General features: G+C 42.0%; 1 protein-coding gene across 3 annotated transcripts in view; it reads left to right on the top strand.

Annotated features, from left to right (window-relative positions):
* The window catches only part of PTPN21 (protein tyrosine phosphatase non-receptor type 21), a 78,316-nt gene that overhangs the window by 50,755 nt on the left and 7,389 nt on the right, over positions 1 to 20,172 (top strand). For all 3 annotated transcript variants that reach the window (XM_044774165.2, XM_014845859.3, XM_044774166.2), the window contains 4 exons: positions 1,571 to 1,631; positions 2,277 to 2,361; positions 6,790 to 8,231; positions 19,841 to 19,978. In XM_044774165.2, coding sequence (XP_044630100.1) covers positions 1,571 to 1,631; positions 2,277 to 2,361; positions 6,790 to 8,231; positions 19,841 to 19,978 — 1,726 coding nt within the window. The remainder of the gene's footprint in view (positions 1 to 1,570; positions 1,632 to 2,276; positions 2,362 to 6,789; positions 8,232 to 19,840; positions 19,979 to 20,172) is intronic.

The raw sequence follows: 20,172 nt of genomic DNA, 5'->3' as shown, positions 1-20,172 counted from the left end.
TCAATAAAATGTAAAAAAAAAGAAGTCAACTAGTAAAAGCAATTATAATCACCTGATGTTAGGTTACTAATAAGCACTAGTTTTCTCTTATCTCAGAAGTCCTATAAAAATAAGCTAATATTCAGGGTTTGGATATAAGATACCAATTGTTAGAGTGCTAAGAATAATGTTAATATATGAGGCTTCATATTATGATAAATTTGCTGATTAAGTGGATTGAGTGTTTACTTTGTACTTATGGGTTTTCTAGTAATTAGTCCTTAGAACACCATAACCAAAGGTCACAAAATATGTTTGTAGTTAGTAGTTATGTGTCACATAAGCTCATGAGCCAGGACCAACTGGTAAAAGATCTTTTAAAAAAAGTGATTTGATAAAATTACGTGTCATCAGCAAAGCCAAGAAACCTATGTGTTTAGGTTCCTAGATATTTGCAATAAAATTTACTGCACACAAGACCAAAAAAATCCTGCAAAATGAGAGGATTACAAGTGGGCTTTTCTGTTTTCTTGTTCCTTTTTTGACCTCATTGTTTATTCAAAGGTGAAACTTGCTGTGAATAATTTAAAATCTCAAACTGTCTGATAAATATCAGTCGGCAGTCCTTAATATTCTCATTGCTGGGGCTGGCCCTGTGGCTAAGTGATTGAGTTCGCGTGCTCTGCTTCTGTGGCCCAGGGTTTCCCTGGTTCAGATCCTGCGCGCGGACATGGCACCGCTCATTAGGCCATGTTGAGGTGGCATCCAACATGTCACAACTAGAAGGACCCACAACTAAAAGATACAACTATGTACTGGGGGAATTTGGGGAGAAAAAGCAGAAAAGAAAAAAAAAATATTTTCATTGCTTTTTGAAAAATACATTTAAAACAATCAGAGAAGTTTCTTGCAAAGAAAGGTAAATAGGTTTACTGCAGGCCCACTTAACCAAATTTTTTACTTTTTTGCTTTCTCTTAGTTCCTTAGAGGAAATATAGATTCTTAAGTTACCAAAGTTATAAACTTATTTCTTCATTATGTTTGTAGTCTATGGTTAACAGACTTTTAATTAAAGACACTTCCCATTGCTTCAGGCTTCTGGGCTGGCAGATGATCGTCCCCCATCAGGATTGTTAATGGAGGTGGTCAGTGCTAACCCAGGCCCAGAGGAGAGACACATTTGCACTGACTCTTGCTTCCCCTGGGATGTTTGTGGGCGATCAAGCCTTGCCTCTTCCCGTCTGCTTATGGTCACTCCAGAGGTTTTACCTGGGTGGGCCAGAGAAAGATACTGCTGCTGATCCTGCTGGTAGTTCAGATGATTGATGCTCCACGAGGATGCTCAAACCCTGGAGGGAGGTCTGAGGGGTCTGGGCAGCAGAAAAGGGCCAAGGCCCCAAGTGAGAACAGAGAGTCTCCTTTCTTTTGTCTAATTTATGATTGGATTTAGTCTGTCTTTTTTGCTTTAGAAGGTTTATCATTTTCCCTTCTTACTAGTTTATTTTGGTAGAATTAGGAAGATTATGTGTGTGTGTGTGTGTGTGTATGACACGTATATATGCTCTTCTCAGAGGCATGTCTTATTTTATAGGCAAACCCAGACCGTCACAGTGAACCCAATTAGGAGGAGGTCTTCTTCAAGGATGTCTCTGGTAAGAAAGAAAGAAAAATTGGACTGTCTTTTTTTCTTTTAGTGATATCGTCTTCCTTAATAAAATATGCTTTTGGTAGTATTAATTTTTAGTTGAATCACAGAAGTGTGCTGATATTTGATCATTTTTGACCAAAGAAATGGTGATTTTCTGTAGGTTAAACCTAATATTTACTTGATATATATAATATTATATTACACATATTTAAATATTAGGTCTAATCCAATATTAAAAATTTTGACTCTTAGCCAAGAGTAAGCAGAGGTTAGTAGATATTTAAAATACTAGATGATTTTTGTCTAAGATTAAATATACTACATAGAAGCTTCTTATATTCAAATATTTATATAAGAATTCAGGAAATTTGTGTCTATTCCTTCTTTCTCTTAACTTTTTGGATTCAGCTTGTTTTCGTGTGCCCTCTGATGTCCAATATCAGTGCATAGGCCTTGGCATGGCCATTCTGAGAAACATTGAAATGAGAGATAAGGTGAGAGCTATAGGGTCTTCATGTTTATTTTTCATGTATAATATATTTAACTGTTTTAGGAGTTTTTTAATGCAGAGAAAGAAATCAGAGAATTACTTTCCTTATATTACATAGACAATATGTTTTAACCCTGTCTCCAACTTTCCATTTCTTAGCCTAAACCCCAGCCCTATGTGATGCCTCCCCCACCCCAGCTGCATTATAATGGACATTATACGGAACCGTACACTTCTTCTCAAGGTAAAGACCACTGTTTCTGAAGAGACTTACAAAATCATTACAATTTGGATAAATGATGAAGACTTGGAGATCTTGAAGCCAGGATAGTTTTTGGCTGAAGTTGCATTCAAAATTGTCATTGTGATTATAGCCATCCTGGATTCATGGAAGAAGCTGCCATTATAGTCAATATCTTGGACATGTGTACAAAATATGCAGTATCAAATTTTGATGCTCAAATGATCCCAAATTTGGCCCAGGAGTGTTCCTTCAAGCTGGCCCCAAGTCCTATTGGCATCCACTAGTTAGCCTGTGAGTGCCTGCTCGCTTTCCCATACAAGAGGTCCCAGGCTTGTTTTGTTTTTTCCCTGCCTGAGATCTTCCCATTGTAAAGGTTTAAACATTTTATTTTTATTTTTCATTTGATTAGTATAGGGAGCTGTATTTATGACAGTGCTTCAAAGCTGAATCTCAAGCATTCATTTAACAGACGTTTGCTCCTTACTCTGTCTACAAGGCTCTACTATAAAGGCCAAGGAGATTTATGCAAAGAAGTAATTCCACATCTTGAGAAGCTTAGACTCTAACAGTGGGGGATAAGAGAAGTAGACAGATAACTTCAATACAAAGAGAACATGATTATTTTGACGAGAGAGCAAGCAGTTACTCTGCCACTCAGTGGAGGAATGACTCATCATTGAGAAGGGCTTTCAAGACCTAGAAAGATGATGGATTTCAACAGGTGGAGAGAGAGGCAGCTGCCTGATTGGGATTGCTGCTCCTGCTTTTGGGGGACAGTGAAAGCATGGCACAGAATGAGGAAGGTGTTTAGAGAATAGAGTGTCCACTTGGAGTCATATTGGGAACTGATAGGAAATGATGCATGAAGGGACCAGGTGCTTGTGACCATTGTTTGTACTGGACCTTGTGTGTAAAGGTGAGAATTCCCATGCAGTGAGGTAGACAGTAGGGGAGTAGTGCTTTGCAGTGTGAATGCGAAGAGTGTCCACCTCAGAATGTTTTTTATGTTCTTCGCTTTCCTTTCCTCGTTGCACCCTGCCCTTGTCTGGTTTTGGGGCCCCAGTCCCACTCACTTCTGTGAAAAGGCTCTTCTTGGGCTGGCCCTGTGACCGAGTGGTTAAGTTTGAGTGCTCTCCTTCAGCAGACTGGGGTATGCCGGTTTGGATCCTAGGCGTGGACCTACATACTGCTCATCAAGCTATGCTGTGGTGGCATGCCACATAGAAGAACTAGAATGACCTACAACTAGGCTATACAACTATGTACTGGGGCTTTGGGGAGAAGAAAAATAAAAAAGAGGAAGATTGGCAACAGTTGTTAGCACAGGGCCAATCTTCTCCACCAAAAAAAAAAGGGGGGGACTCTTCTCTCTGCATTGTTAGTGTTTCCTTGCTACTCCTTCGTTTTCCTCGGTCTACAAACATCCTCATAGTTTTTCGTCTCCTCTCTCTCCCGATGATGGTTTGAATGAGTTTTCCTTTCTTTTTTCACCCCACCTCTTTGGAGAATGACAACTGTGTGCCACTTCTGTTTCTTGGTTACTGTTTGCTTCTCTGCCTTTGCTGCTCTGTTCAAGCTGCCCTACCCCAGGTCCCCAGGGCCCCACGCACCCTCCATACCAGTGGGTTCCAGCATTCTCTCCTTCTTGAAAAATCTCTTTTCAGCGTGCTGGGTTCTCCCTCCTCCTCCTGCACCGTCAGTGTTGTTTGCTGCCCCAAAGGTCTGTCCTTGGCCTCTTCTCTCCCTTTGCAGGCTTCCACAGCAGTCTCATCCGCATTTCAGATTTCAGCACTGGTGACTGTCAAATCTATATTTTCCACCCCATCATCATTCCTGTGCTCTAGCCCCACATTTCTATCTGTCTGATAGGTCATTGTGAGCTACTCAGAGCTCCCTTAAGTAAAGCCGTCGGCAGAGTACCTGGCTTATGGTAAGCACTAAATAAATAAATATTATCAGCTTTTACAACTTGCTGAAAATTAAAATATTAATACTCCACAAACCTGTCGCTTTTCCTGTGTTCCTTACTTTATTTTTATGATAAAGTCACTCTCCTGCTTACTTGGATTCCAAACTGCGTGTAATTTTGCTTTTCTTTTTTTGCCCTCAACATCCAGTCAGTTACAGATCCTATTGCTTCTAACTTCATAAACTATCTCTTCTGTATCCCCTTCTCTCTGTTCCTCTGCTCCTGATCCAATCCAGTCCCCCCGCCCTGTTTTCCGCCTCTCACTAGCTATTGCATCAAGGGAGCTGATGTCTTCCGTCTTCACTCCCCAGGTTCATCTGACACACGGCTACCAGGCTCATCGCATGTCCTGATGGTCATTCCTTTGCCTAGTGTTCAACATTCTACACAACATTCCCTCAGGCTACTTTTTCAATCTTATTTCCCACTATTCTTTTACTCCCCTCTAGCTACCTGATACTCCAGCCAAGAGTATCCGGCCTTGCCTGGATGCTCTGTCACCTGGAATGCCCATGTGCTTGCATCCAGTCAGGATAGGCTGGGTTGTGCCATGGAACAAACAATTCTAAGCTCACAGTGGCTTGCACAGTACAGGTTACCTCTTGCTCAGGTTACCTGTCCATCGTGCACTGGCAGGAGGTCTCTGCTCCACGTCGGCTGCCTCAGGGCTCGGGCTAGGGAAGCCTCTTCCATCTGGGACGTTGGTCAGGGTGGCAGTGGAGAGGGAGTGTGGAAATCAGCTCTCAACCCTCTGCTCACTTTCCCTTGCCATTACTAGTCACATGGCTGTGCCTGCTATGCAGAGGGGAGGGGGCATAATCCTGCATGGACTCAGAGGTAGAGGGCCCGGCTCCTGATGAAAGCTGGGCCTGGCTGACCTACCCACCCACCCCTCCAGGTCCCTCGAATGCTGCATCTTCTGTGAAGTGGTTCTTGATCTTTTCTTCCCTGTCCCCATCAACCCAGCCCAAGCTGGAAGTAATCCTTCCTTCCTCTGGACTCCTGTCACACTTATGTCCTTATATTGTAACACTTCATCCTTGAATTATGGTGATTTTTGTACATACCTTTCCCTTTTTATTTGCCTGGATTTGAGTTGTCTTTTTCCCCGTCAGTTCTTAGCTTAGTCTTTTACACATATAGGCTCCCAAATGAATGGTTTGTGGGTGCAGAGAGAGCTTGGAGGCAGGGAGACTGGTACACAGGTATTGTGCTGGTCCAGACAGGCTTAAGAAAGGACCTGAGCTGTGACAACAGCGAGAAAAGGGGGACTTCAGAGACTCGGGGACTGCAGAGTATTCCAGATACAAGGAAAGTATAGGGACAAGGAGGCATTGTGTGTCAGCAGGAAGAATACAGTGATGTGCTTGAGTCCTGTTTCTTCGTGGCTGTGTGTGCCACCAGAATGAAGTCCACATACTCTCTAGACTGTGGTGTATTCACTTTGATAATCAGTTGTCACTGAAACCATCGTGGAGCTTTTGAATCACAAAAAGAGTGCTTTTCAAAGGCAACTGTTCTCAGAAGGACTTGACTACTGCTTTTCTTTGAAGTGTCAGAAATCACCTTCGTTAGTGACAGTGTTTCAGGTGAACTACAGATTGGCTGGAAGAAACATTCCTCCTTCCAGCCCTGGACAGGTACACACACAGCCACTGAGGATTAGAGTAGGCTCCCGATTCTGCTAGCTGTGGACACCAGTCTTACTGAAGCATGGGGACTGGGGCCGGGGTAGGTGTGGCTATCTTAACATGTTTCTTCTTGGCTTCTGGCCCCCTAGTGACATGTACAACTCCTAGTGACACTGTTGGACCTGGAGAAGCTCAGATCCTGCTGAGCTATTGCACTTTTATCTTCATTCTGGAAGAACCTCTACAAACAACCTAGAATCCCCTTTAAACAGGTGTTTACAGACAGCTGGTGCTTGAACCGGCTCAGCATCAGCAAGGCCACATCCCCACCAGGAGGAGAAAGCAAGTCAGTGGCCCAATGCCTTGAACAATGTCTCTGCCTACAGCTCCCCAGAGTTCCAGAAAGTCTGTTTCATCTGTCTAGTAAAACACGTGTTTTTGATTTTCAGAAAAAGATAATATTTTGTGATACAATTTTATTCTTAATATTGGACTTAGTATATGTGCTGCTGAAGCGAGCACAATATGGGACTTAGATTTGACTAATCTTATTGGGTGCCAAATCCTGAATACCACTCTTAGAGTAGGCGGAGCCATCGCCATTCTATAGATGAGGAAACCAAGGTTCCAGGAAATGATGTGCCCGGGACCACTCAGATAGTGTTGTGCATAAAGCTGGGTCATTTCAGCATGGATTTTCAAAAGCTACATTGAGAGAAATGGCATCAGTGTTCAGGGCTTATTACCTCAATATTTGTCTAGAGTAATCGGTCTAATTTAATACATTTAAAAAATCTCATTTTAAATGTTTTCTTTTTTTCCCCCCAGATAACCTCTTTGTTACCAACCAGAATGGGTACTATTGTCACTCTCAGACAAGTTTGGATCGAGCCCAGATTGACCTCAATGGTCGGATCCGTAATGGCAGTGTCTACAGTGCACACAGCACTAACTCCTTAAATAACCCTCAGCCCTATATGCAGCCCTCACCCATGTCCTCTAACCCAAGTATTACTGGGAGCGATGTCATGAGGCCTGATTATGTCCCGTCACATCGACACAGTGCCCTGATACCCCCATCCTATCGTCCGACCCCAGATTATGAGACTGTGATGAAGCAGCTCAACAGAGGAATGGCGCACGCAGAAAGGCAGAGCCACTCACTGAGAAATCTCAGCATTGGCAACTCGTACGCTTACAGCAGGCCCGATGCTCTGGTCTACAGCCAACCTGAAATTCGGGAGCATGCCCATTTTACCTCTCCCCAGTCGGCCCACTATCCATTCAACTTGAATTACAGTTTCCACAGCCAGTCTCCTTACCCCTACCCTGCAGAGAGGCGGCCTGTGGTGGGTGCTGTCAGTGTGCCTGAGCTGACCAATGTGCAGCTCCAGGCCCAGGAGTATCCAGCTCCCAATATCATGAAAACGCAGGTGTACCGCCCACCCCCACCTTACCCATACCCGAGGCCCGCCAACAGCACCCCAGACCTGTCCCGCCACCTCTACATAAGCAGTAGCAACCCGGATCTCATCACCAGGCGGGTCCATCACTCGGTCCAGACGTTCCAAGAGGACAGCTTGCCGGTGGCTCATTCTCTCCAGGAGGTCAGCGAGCCTCTCACCTCGGCCCGGCACGCTCAGTTACAGAAGAGGAACAGCATTGAGATAGCAGGGCTGACTCACAGCTTTGAAGGCATGAGGCTTAAGGAGAGGACCATGTCAGCCTCAGCAGCAGATGTGGCCCCGCGGGCTATCTCAGCAGGCTCCCAGCCAAATGTTTTCATCGAAAGAACTAAACAAGAAGAGACGGATGAGCAGGAAAGCCTGAGATATGGTCATAAAAAATCTCTTTCAGATGCTACCATGCTGATACACAGCAGTGAAGAGGAGGAGGATTTTGAAGAGGAAAGCAAAGCACAGGCAGCCCTCCCTCTGCGGGCACGGGAGCCCCGGGGCGGTTACTCCCAAGACCTGCAGCCAAGCTACGCCTGTGGTTCGGTCGCTGCAGTCGCCGGCCCTCTGCACATTCTCGAGCCCAAGTCCCATGTCACAGAGACTGAGAAGAGGGTGCGGGACAGCAGCCCCGTTCACATGCTCGTGGAGGCCCCACGGCCCCGAAGAGATGGGCTGCTGACGCCCTCCATGTCCGAGTCTGACCTCACCACATCAGGGAGGTACCGAGCACGCAGGGATTCTCTGAAGAAGAGGCCCGTGTCAGATTTCCTCTCTGGAAAGAAGCACATTGTGGAAGGCCTTCCGCCACTTGGGGTAAGCCGTTCCGCGGGCCAGTGGGCCACAGTCAACCCAGAGAGTGCCTTTCAAACCTAGGTGTTCTTCACAACTTCTACCCTCTGTCTTTTCTGTAACTCATTACTTCTGACGTTTTCAGCTTTTTTCTTTTAACTTTTTGATCCACCTGCACTCCCCCCCACACCCCCCCGCCACATTTACACTATTTTTTTCTTGTTTGGAACAAGCTTGATTCTCTATGGAAATAATGGAGACTGATTAGAAATTTATTGATTTTGCTAGAGATAATAAATTAGATGAAGTGAAAGGTAAATGGAGGCGGCTCTGTGGAATGGAACAGAATGCAATGTTAGGGAAAAGGGAGTTAAGATTTCATGACTCTAGCCAAGATTGCTTTGTTAACCACCTGTTAAAAACACCCTGTGGCAATGCAGGAGCCCAGGGCTGCATCTGTTCAGTTTGCCTGATGAGGTCTGAGAGAAGCGTTCATGGAAGTGTTCCTAATGCTTTATATAACTCTCAAGGTCGGAGCCCTGTGGCACAGCTTGAAATGCTCGGCCGTGATCCCCGAGGGTGGCAGACTGATTCTGGAGTTGGGAAGGTGACACTTTGTCAAGACAAAAACCCCTGAGAACTCTAGTTCTCTTTAAAAGAAAGATGAAGCTCACTGAGGACCCAAGGAAGGTCCCTGGTAGAAGATGCAGCTTTTTAATATTCAGTGTAATAAATAATCATGAATTAAGCACCCCTTACTTACTGGAAGCAATATGTAAAAGAGCATAACCTCATCTCTGGCTGCCATTCCCAGAGCATTTACCATGTGCCCAGCAAGCCATTTGCTTTACCACGACCACTTTATAACCAGCTTATTGTTCTGCAGATGGCGAAATAGACTCTGAGATACTAAGTAACTTTCCCAAGGTCACACAACTAGTCTGAGACTGAACTGGAGGGCTTTTTTTTTTCTTTTTTGGTGAGAAAGATTGTCCCTGAGCTAATAACATCTGTTGCCAATCTTCCTCTTTTTACTTGAGGAAGATTGTCCCTGAGCTAACATCTGTGCCAGTCTTCCTCTGTTTTTTGTATGTGGGATGCCACCACAGCATGGCTTAATGAGCAGTGTGTAGGTCCGCACCTGGAATCCAAACCTGTGAACCCTGGGCTACTGGAGCAGAGGGCCAAACTTAACCACTACACCACTGGCTGGCCCCTGATCTGGACTTTTAAATGCATATTTATCTTTGCAACCTGTTCTCTTGTATACTGTTCTGCATCGAGGTGTATTCTATATGATATTTTAAGTAACAATTGCTTGTCTAAGTCTTACTGTTCTGTCTTCCCACTGTCTTGAGTTCCCACACTTTGGCCACACATTTGTTTGTGGCTTTGTCATGTGAGTGTGTCCACTCTCAGTAATCTTACTGTGTGGCTCAGGCCTCGGGGTCCTCACTGCCTGTGCCTCTACTCCCTATGCTGTGCACTGTGGCCAAATTAAAGCTATTAATTAGCTTATCCATTCTGTCTCCTAATTGATCCCAGGGTCCTGGCAGCTAGGACTCCTCCGCAGTCTCTGCTAGTCTGCATACTCAGACTTGAGGGCCCATTGCAAATGTGGTTCTGGCCTGGTATATTAGATCGTCTGAGATGCTATAAACATCTTCATAAGCAGGAAGAAAATTCACACAACATTATAGTGCTTATGAAATAGATCAGTATATACATAGACTAAAACTACTTATAGTCATGCCATGGATATAAATGTCTTATTTTAATGCATTTTGGGTTTGAATTTTAAGTTTAAGTTTTCTTGGGAGTACATTCTTTCTCACCTACCTGAGCAGTAAAGGTCAGTGTCTCAGGTTGGCTGAAGTGGAGGGTACGAGCTTGTGCTCACTGATTCAGGGTGGAGACAGGATGTGGATGTATCTTCCACAGTCACCCTGCCTGAGCCCCTGAGCCAACTGGACAGGGCCATTTATAGGTAGTATTCTTCCCAGTACATCAAGACTGTCCCTTGTTTTTATGTGTGACCCAAGTCTTTCACCCAAATGATACTTGTTTTGAGTATAGTCTGGTATTCTGGCCTATTATCCTTGTACCTTTTGAATGGGGCCTAGCAAGTTCTGCTAAATCTGAGGAGTTTGATCAATTTGGTTCTCTAAAAATAAAAATTATGTCCCTCATTGACCTTTAAGACCTACACTATTAATGATGTGATTGGACTATAATTTTGCTCCCTCCTTTTCAAATAAGGGATTCTCCTTACTCGAAGAGTGTGTATGGCAGCTGTGACCAAGGGGAAGGGTACAGGACCTAAGTGTGGAAAAACTCGAGTCTGAGTCTAGTCACTCCCATTTATTAGTTCTCTTTTCAGTGGGCCGGGCCCTTCACGCGTCAGAACCCTAGCTTTTCATCTGTAACACAGGATCCGTCACCCCTCCTCAGCCTGCTTTGGCATTATAAGGCCCACATAAGGTTAGGCATAAAAATTGCTTTCTAAATTCTGTGATGCAGCCCAAGTGATTGTAATGAAAGATTTTTATTGTTTTTTAATTATTTTATTGAGGTCATATTCGTTTATAATATTGTGTAATTTCAGGTATACATTATTATTTATCAGTTTCTGTATAGACGACATTGTGCTCACCACCAATAATCTAGTTTTTATCTGTCGCCACACATACATGCTCCTTTACCACTTTTGTCCCCCACCCCCCTTCCCCTCTGGTAACCACTAATGTGTTCTCTTTATCCATGTGTTTTTTTATCTCCCACATATGAGTGAAATCATGCAGTATTTCTCTTTCTCTGTCTGGCTTATTTCACTTAACATCACACCCTCAAGGTCTATCCATGTTGTTGCAAATGGGATGATTTTGTCTTTTTTATGGCTGAGTAGTATTCCATGGTTGTGTGTGTGTGTATACACACATATACACACATCATCTTTATCCATTCATCTGTAGCAGGGCACTTGGGTTGCTTCCATGTCTTGGCTATTGTGAACAATGCTGCAGTGAACATGGGGGGTATAAATCTCTCTGTATTGTTGATTTCATGTTCTTTGGATAAACACCTAGTAGTGGAATAGCTGGATTGTATGGAATTTCTATTTTTAATTTTCTGAGAAATCTCTATACTGTTTTCCATAGTGGCTGCACCAGTTTGCATTCCCACCAGCAGTGTATGAGGGTTCCCTTTTCTCCACACCCTCTCCAACACTTATTATTTTTCATCTTGTTAATTATAGCCATTCTGACAGGTGTGAGGTAATATTTCATGTAGTTTTGATTTTATTTCCCTAATAATTAGTGATGTTGAACATCTCTTCATGTGCCTGTTGGCCATCTGTATATCTTCTTTGGAGAAATATCTGTTCATATCCTGTGCCCCCAACCCTCCCCCCCCCGCCTTTTTTTTGTACTGAGGAGGATTGGCCCTGAGCTAACATCTGTTGCCAGTCTTTCTCTATTTTGTATGTGGTTCACCACCACAGTGTGGCTGCTGACAAGTGGTGCAGGTTTGTGCCCAGGAACCAAACCTGGGCTGCTGAAGTGGAGCATACCAAACCCAACCACTGCCCCCTCTGCCTATATTTTGATTGGTTTGGTTTTTTGTTGTTGTTGAGTTGTATGAGTTCTTTATATATTGTGGATATTAACCCCTTAGTGGACACATGGTTTGCAAATATTTTCTCCCACTTGGTGGATTGTCTTTTTGTTTTGTTCCTGGTTTCCTTTGCTTTGCAGAAGCCCTTTAGTCTGATGTAGTCCCATTTGTTTATTTTTTCTTCTATTTCCCATGCCTGAGTAGACATGGTATTCAAAAAGATGCTGATAAGACCAATGTCAAAGACTGTACTGCCTATATTTTCTTCTAGGAGTTTTATGGTTTCAGGTCTTACCTTCAAGCCTTTAGTCCATTTTGAGTTAATTTTTGTGTATGGTGTAAGGTAATGGTCTGCTTTCCTTCTTTTGCGTGTGGCTGTCCAGTTTTCCCAACACCATTTATCGAAGAGCCTTTCCTTTTTCCATTGTATGTTCTTGGCTCCTTTGTCGAAGATTCACTGTCCATAGATGTGTGGTTTTATTTCTGGGCTTTCAGTTCTGTTCTATTGATCTGTGTGTTTGTTTTTGTACCAGTACCATGCTGTTTTGATTACTATAGCTTTGTAGTATATTTTGAAGTCAGGTATTGTGATGCCTCCAGCTTTGTTCTTTTTTCTCAGGATTGCTTCAGCAATTCAGGGTCTTTTGTTGTTCCATATAAATTTTAGGATTCTTTGTTCTATTTCTGTGAAGAATGTCATTGGGATTCTGATTGGGATTGCATTGAGTCTGTAGATTGCTGTAGGTATGGACATTGTAACTATGTTTATTTTTCCAATCCATGTGCATGGGCTATCTTTCCATTCCTTTGCCATCTTTGATTTCTTTCAGTAATGTCTCATAGTTTTCAGTGTATGATCTTTCACCTTCTTGGTTAAATTTATTCCTAGATATTTTATCCTTTTTGTTGTGATTTTAAATGGGATTTATTCTTGAGTTCTCTTTCTGCTAGTTTGTTATCAGTATAGAAATGCAACTGATTTTTGTAAGTTGATCTTGTACCCTGCAACTTTGCTGTAGTTACTGATTATTTCTAATAGTTTTCCTATTGATTCTTTAGGGTTTTCTATATATAGAATCATGTCATCTGCAAACAGTGAGATTTTCACTTCTTCCTTTCCAATTTGGATACCTCTTATTTATTTTTCTTGCCTAACTTCCCTGTCCAAAACCTCCAGTACTGTGGTGATTAGGAGTGGTGAGAGTGGGCGCCCTTGTCTTGTTCCTATTCTCAAAGGGATGGCTTTCAGTTTTTTACCATTAAGTATGATGTTGGCTGTGTGTTTATTATATATAGCCTTTATTATGTTGAGGTACTTTCCTTCTCTACCCATTTTGTTGAGAGTTTTTATCGTAAATGGATGTTGGATCTTGTCAAATGCTTTCTCTGCATCTATTGAGAGAGCGTGTGATTTTTATTCCTCATTTTGTTAATGTGGTGTATCACATTGATTGATTTGTGGATGTTGAACCATCCCTGCATCCCTGGTATAAATCCCACTTGATCATGGTGTATGATCCTTTTAATGTATTGCTGTATTTTGTTTGCTAGTATTTTGTTGAGGATTTTTGCGTCTATGTTCATCAGCGATATAGGTCTGTAATTTTCCTTCTTTGTGTTGTTTTTGTCTGGTTTGGGGATCAAACTGATGTTGGCTTATAGAATGAGTTAGGAAGTGTTCTGTCTTCCTCAACTTTTTGGAGTAGTTTGAGGAGGATAAGTATTAAATCTTCTTTGAATTCTCCAGAGAAGCCATCTGGTACTGAACTTTTGTTTTCTGGGCAGTTTTTGATTACTGTTTGAATCTCTTGTGATTGGTCTAGTCAGATTCTCTTTTTATTCTTGATTGAATTTGGGGGTTGGGTTGTATGAGCCTAAGAATTTATCTATTTCTTCTAGGTTATCCTATTTGTCGGCATATAGTTGTTCATAGTATTCTCTTATAATCTTTTGCATTTCTGTGGTATCCATTGTAATTTCTCCTCTTTCATTTCTTTTTTTAAAAAATTTTTCCTGGAGCTTTTTTAAAAAAGATTTTATTTTTCCTTTTTCTCCCCAAAGTCCCCTGGTACATAGTTGTATATATTTTTAGTTGTGGGTCCTTCTAGCTGTGGCATGTGGGATGCCACCTCAGCATGGCTTGATGAGTGGTGCCATGTCTGTGCCCAGGATCCAAACTGGCGAAACCCTGGGCCACCAAAGTGGAGTGCACGAACTTAACCACTTGGCCACGGGGCCGGCCCCACTCCTCTTTCATTTCTAATTTTATTTATTTGAGCCTTCTCTCTTCGTTTCTTAGTGAGTCTGGCTAAGAGTTTGTCAAGTTTGTTTGTTTTCTCAGAGAACCTGCTCTTAGTTTCATTGATCCTTTCCTACTGATTTTTTGGTTTCTATTTCATTTATTTCTGCTCTAATTTTTATTATTTTCCTCCTTCTGCTGAATTTGAGCTTTGTTCTTTTTCTAGTTCTCTTAGGTGTAGTTTAAGATTAATTATTTGAGATTTTTCTTTTTTGTTGAGGTGGGCCTGTTTTGCTATGAATTGTCCTCTTAGCACTGCTTTTGCTGCATCCCATAGGAGTTGGTGTCATGTATTTTCGTTTTCATTTGTCTCCCCATAGTTTTTGATTTCTCCTTTAATTTATCCATTGATCCAATGGTTGTTCAATAGCATGTTGTTTAGACTGCACATATTTGTGACTTTCCCAGCATTTTTCTTGTAGGTAGTTTCATAGCATTATGGTTGGAAAAGATGCTTGACATGATTTGCATCTTCTTAAATTTATTGAGGCTAGTCTTGTTTCCAAACATAGAGTTTATCTTTGAGAGTGTTCCATATGCACTTGAGAAGAATGTGTATTTTGCTGTTTTTGGATGGAATGTTCTATCTGTATCTGTTAAGTCCATGGTCTGGTATTTCATTTAAGGCCACTGTTTCCTTGTTGACTTTCTGTCTGGATGATCTATCTATTGATGTAAGTGGGGTGTTGAGGTCCCCTACTATTATTGTGTTGCTGTCAGTTTCTCCCTTTAGGTCTGTTAAGAGTTGCTTTCTATACTTTGGTGTTCCTGTGTTAGGTGCATATATACTCATAAATGTTGTGTCCTCTTGGTGGATTGTCCCTTTTATTGTTATATACTGCCCCTCTTTGTCTCTCATTGTCTTTTTTATCTCGAAGTCTGCTTTATCTGATATAAGTAGGGCAACACCTGCTTTCTCTCTTTTGTTTTTTGAGGAAGATTAGCCCTGACCTAACATCTGCTGCTAATCCTCCTCTTTTTGCTCAGGAAGACTGGCCCTGAGCTAACATCTATGCCCATCTTCCTCTACTTTATATGTGGGACACCTGCCACAGCATGGTTTGACAAGCAGTGCATAGGTCTGCACCTGGGATCCGAACTGGCAAACCCTGGGCCACCGAAGCAGAACGTGTGAACTTAACCACTGCACCACCGGGCCGGCCCCATCACCTGCTGTCTTTTGCTTGCCATTTGCTTCAAGTATTGTCCTCTATCCCTTCACTATGAGCCTATGTTGGTCTTTAGAGCTGAGATGTGTTTCCTGGAGGCAGCACATTGCTGGGTCTTGTTTTTTTAATCCATCCAGCCAGTCTGTGTCTTTTGATTAGAGAATTCAATCCATTTACATTTAGAGTGATTATTGATATATGAGGGCTTAATACTGCCACTTTTATCTCTTGTTTTCCAGTTGTCCTCTATTTCCATTGTTTCTTTTCCGTTGTATTTCTGACTGCCGTTTCAGTTTGGTAGTTTTCTATGATGGTTTTCTCAGTTTTCTCTTTATTTATTATTCATGGCTCTGCTCTGATTTTTTGTTTACTGGTTACCGTGAGGTTTGTACAAAAGATCTCATAGATGAGATAGTCCATTTTCTGATAGCTCTTATCTCCATTAGCCTAAGTAGGTTCCATCCCTTTTCTCTTCCCCTTCTGAGTTATTGTTGTCACAAATTGTTCTTTTCCATGTTGTGAATTTGTGATTAAATTGAAGTGTTTATAGTTATTTTTGATGCTTCCTTCCCTTTGTCTTTTATGTTATAATTAAGTGTTTACTGACCTATTCGGGTATACAGCTGCAATTTCTGATTCTGTTTATTTATCACCTTGCTCAAGGTGTTGTAAACCTTTGCTTTTTAGTTTCAGATGAGTGGGCTCCTTTCAACCTTTCTTGTAAGGTAGGCCTAGTGGTGATGAACTCCTTCAGCTCTTGTTTATCTGGAAAACCTTTTATTTCTCCATTGTATCTGAAGGACAGTTTCACTGGATAGAGTATTCTTGGCTGAGAGATTTTTGTCTTTCAGTATTTTGAATATGTCATTCCATTCTCTCCTAGCTGGTAAGATTTCTGCTGAGAAATCCACTGAAAGTCTGAGAGGGTTCCTTTGTAGGTTATTTTCTTCTGTCTTGCTCTCCTTAATATTTTTTTCTTTGTCATTGACTTTTGCCAGTTTTAATATTATATGCATTAGAGAAGTTCTTTTTGCATTTTACGTAATTAGGAATTCTATTGCCTTCATGTACTTTTAAGTTCAGTTATTTTCCCAGGTTTGGGAAGTTCTCAGCTATTATTTCTTTGAACAAGCTCTTTGCTCCTTTCTCCGTTTATTCTCCCTCTTGAATACCTATAATTCTTATGTTGTTTTTCCTGATAGAGTTGGATATTTCTCAAAGAATTTCTTCATTTTTTAAAAATCTTAGTTCTGTCTCCTCCTCCACCTGAAGCATTTCTATATTTCTATCCTCTAATTCACTAATTCTGTCCTCTGTAAAATCAGTTCTATTTTTTATGGATTCTAGGTTATTTTTATCTCATTAGTTGTCTTCTTCATATCCAGAATTTCTGTCTGGTTTTTTTTTTTTAGAGTTTCAATCTCTTTGGCAAAGTATTCCTTCTTCTCATTAATTTTATTCCTGAGCTCACTGAACTGTCTTTCTGAGTTTTCTTGTAACTTGTTGAGTTTCTTTATGGTAAGTATTTTGAATTCTCTGTCATGTCGATTGTAAATTTCTGTGACTTCAGGATTGGTTTCTGGAAACTTGTCATTTCCTTCTGCTCTGAAGTGTTAATGTAGTTTTTCATGGTGTTTGACAAAGTGATCTGCTGGCGCATTTGTGGTAGTATCAGGTCAGAGATTCCACCTGCCACCCCTGGGGTGCGTCAGGAGCTATGTCTTCTGATCCCGCCCCATCTGCTGGAAGTTGTGCTGGTAGGGCTTCTCTGTGCGTTTGTGCACTGGCTGCAGTCGCTTGGCAGGTCGTGCACACACATGCTGGCAGGGTGTCTCTGCTCTGCCAGTGGGTTGCCATGATGTGTGATCACTGCTCAGCAGGGCACTGACAGCTGGTGTGCTAGGCTGGAGAGGAGGGGCACTTTCTTTCTCATGCCAGCTGACTCTGCTCTTGTGGGTGGCTTGGCTGAACTGCTTTGCTTGGTGCGGGCTCCTTTGTGGGGGTTAGCTATGCTAGGGGAGTGTTCCCATGGGCAGGGCCACAACGGCACAGTGGGTATTCCTTCAGGCCAGGCTACAACTCCGAAAGTGTCCGTACACATGCTTCTGGCTCTTCTTACAGTCCCACTGACCACTGTGTGAGGACCTGTGACCTATATTGCTGCCATTGAGGAGTGGTAGGGGTGCATGCACCTAGTTCCCCTGTCTCCTGGAGATCCAGTCCACACATCTTCAGATGCACAGCTGCGTGGATCTCTTAGCTGTCCTCTTGTGCTGTGCAGGGAATCCTCTGCTGGTTAATGAATGTCCATTTAATTATAGCTTAGAAGGGAGAGACAAAGGGAACAACTCACTCTGCCATGATGCTGATGTCACTCCAGATTTTTATTGTCTTGACACTGATTACCATATACAGTCATGCATCACTTAATGACAGGGATGTGTTCTGAGAAATGTGTCTTTAGGTGATTTTGTTGTGTGAACATCATAGAATATACTTATACAAACCTGGATGGTATAGCCTATACATACCTAGACTACGTGGTACTAATTTTATGGGACAACCAGTCTGTCGTTGGCTAAAATGTCATTATGTCACATGTGACTGTATAAAGTGGCAACTATGTGACCTTGGGCAAGCCATTTAATCTCTCTCTGACTCAGTTTTCTCATTTGTAAATGAAGATGACCCCAGAGAGTTGTTGGGGGAATAAAGTGAGGTCCTGGCACATAGAAAGTGCTCAGTCAACTTTAACTTATTACTGTGATTTTGCATCATACATGTAACTTGCTGATTTCCCAAGAGTTGAAGGGCTCAACCCCCTACTAAACCCTCCAACCCCTTCATAGTAACTCGGGGTTGCCATTATCTTGTTTGTTACAACAAAGTATACTCATGTGAATAAAGGTTATAAAGGTTTAGTATTAAAAACAGTGAAATAAATGGCAGACAAGCAGGAACATTTTGGAATTCTCCACCCATCTCAACCTCCAGGGACTTGATTGTTATCTGAAAAGGGTGGACTGGTTGGAGTGCTCACACGGCTACATAAGGATTTTTGTTGTTGTTGCACCCTTAGTCTTGTGGTTCTTACAAGAACCCTTGGGGGTTCTCACATAAGAAATCACTGTGCACATTGTGCATTTAAAACCATACGCTTCTACTCTAAGGCCGAAGTAAGGGGTATTTGAGGCTAGTTTTGACTATATACACCTTTCTTCAAAGACAGGCTTCAGAACTGACCTTACAGCCAATCAGCTTCCTCCAGCATATTGTGCTGGGCAATTTGAGTCACTTTCAGGCAGAGAAGTGCTGGAGCCACCTCATGCTGGCAGGCCAGAGCTGACTGTTAAATTTTCAGCAGTCTTGTGATCCAGTGGATTTTGCATTGCCAGTTTGAGATTGGCCATGCTTGGAGTATTTTCACCACAGAAATCAGCAAACTTTACAGATCAGCCCCTGCACCTGCCCACCCCCCTGCCCCCATTGTTAAACTTTTACCAGCATACCACCGTTTAGCCTAGGCAGGAAGCTTTCGGTCTGTGCCTCCCTCCCTCTCTCCCTCCTGCCCAGGCTGGTAGAGCTGGAGGAAAGCTGATTTCATTTATGAGACAGAACTGAGAAAACCATTTCTTTCACATTAGGGCTACTGTTGTTATAATTATGGTGGCTTCTGGGGAGGTGTAGAACATCTAAGGAGACAGCATTCTTACACTTGTTTGCCTTAGAGGAGAAAATCATTGGGTTTAATAATAATTTTGGAAAACACCTGTTTTCAGGAGACAGCATTCTGTTGATACTCTCTCTTATACCCTATCCTTACGATGTCATGGTTGAGATTTCAGCCCTGTTTTATTTTCCTGGTTTAAAGATGTGGCAGTTCTGAGAGGTGTAGTGATCCAACCCAGATCACACAAGTCTGCAGTGGAATGTAGAATAGAACAGAGAGAGCGACCACAGAAAGATTTCAAATATACAATCAAAATGCAGCTGTGGCATGTGACTATATTCATATTATTCCACATATTCTATTTTACAGTGTAAAATTCTGAAACAGCCATCAGAACAGGTAATGATATTCACAGAATATGAAAGTGGTAATTTTTAAAGAATGATTTAAAGAACTAATTTATACTTTTAAAACATTTTAAAAGCTTATTACAATCAGGTGACTGCATTTGAAACCCTTTTTGTGGACTGTAGCTGATTTTTGTGTGTGTTACATTTTGAAATTTGGATGTCCTATGAAGGAATGCTGTCTGCCTGGAGCCTCACCTTTCATTACAACAGAGCCCTGAAACCAATCACACTTCAAAACCTTATATCTAGAAGACTTATCAGTGCTTTGGCCTGGAAAGGAATGTCTTTCTCCTAATGTTTGTTAACTGTGTATGTGTGTGTGGGTGTGTGTCTGCGTGTGAAGGAGTGTCATCTCTCCTGTGGTTATTTCAAAGGAGAACACGCACTCTGTTTCTAGTCTTTATTGGAATTTCTTTTCAAAGGGGTTATATTTGTGTATATTTCATATATACATGTAAATATTTTTATAGGGAATGAAAAAGAGCCGAGTAGATGCAAAAAAAATTGGTCCTCTCAAATTGGCTGCCCTGAATGGACTCTCCCTATCTCGCTTGCCTCTCCCTGATGAAGGAAATGAAGTACCTACCAGAGCCACTAATGATGAGAGGGTATGTATGGGACACATGGGGTATGTGCCTTCTCTGGGACAATTGATAAAAAGCTACAAAAATGCCTTCATGAGGTTTTGGTGAATGTTCTAACACATTTAATAATCATAAAAGAGTGTTAAGGAATTTTGTAATCTGGACCTCAAAATTGGGGCAAATTTATAGTTAATGTTTTAATAGATAATTTCAGGCTA

This window comes from Equus asinus, chromosome 7 (genome assembly GCF_041296235.1).
Source record: "Equus asinus isolate D_3611 breed Donkey chromosome 7, EquAss-T2T_v2, whole genome shotgun sequence".
Classification (NCBI taxonomy): domain Eukaryota; kingdom Metazoa; phylum Chordata; class Mammalia; order Perissodactyla; family Equidae; genus Equus; species Equus asinus.
The sequence above is the reverse complement of the archived record's forward strand: the minus strand, read 5'-3'. Positions and strand labels throughout refer to the sequence as shown.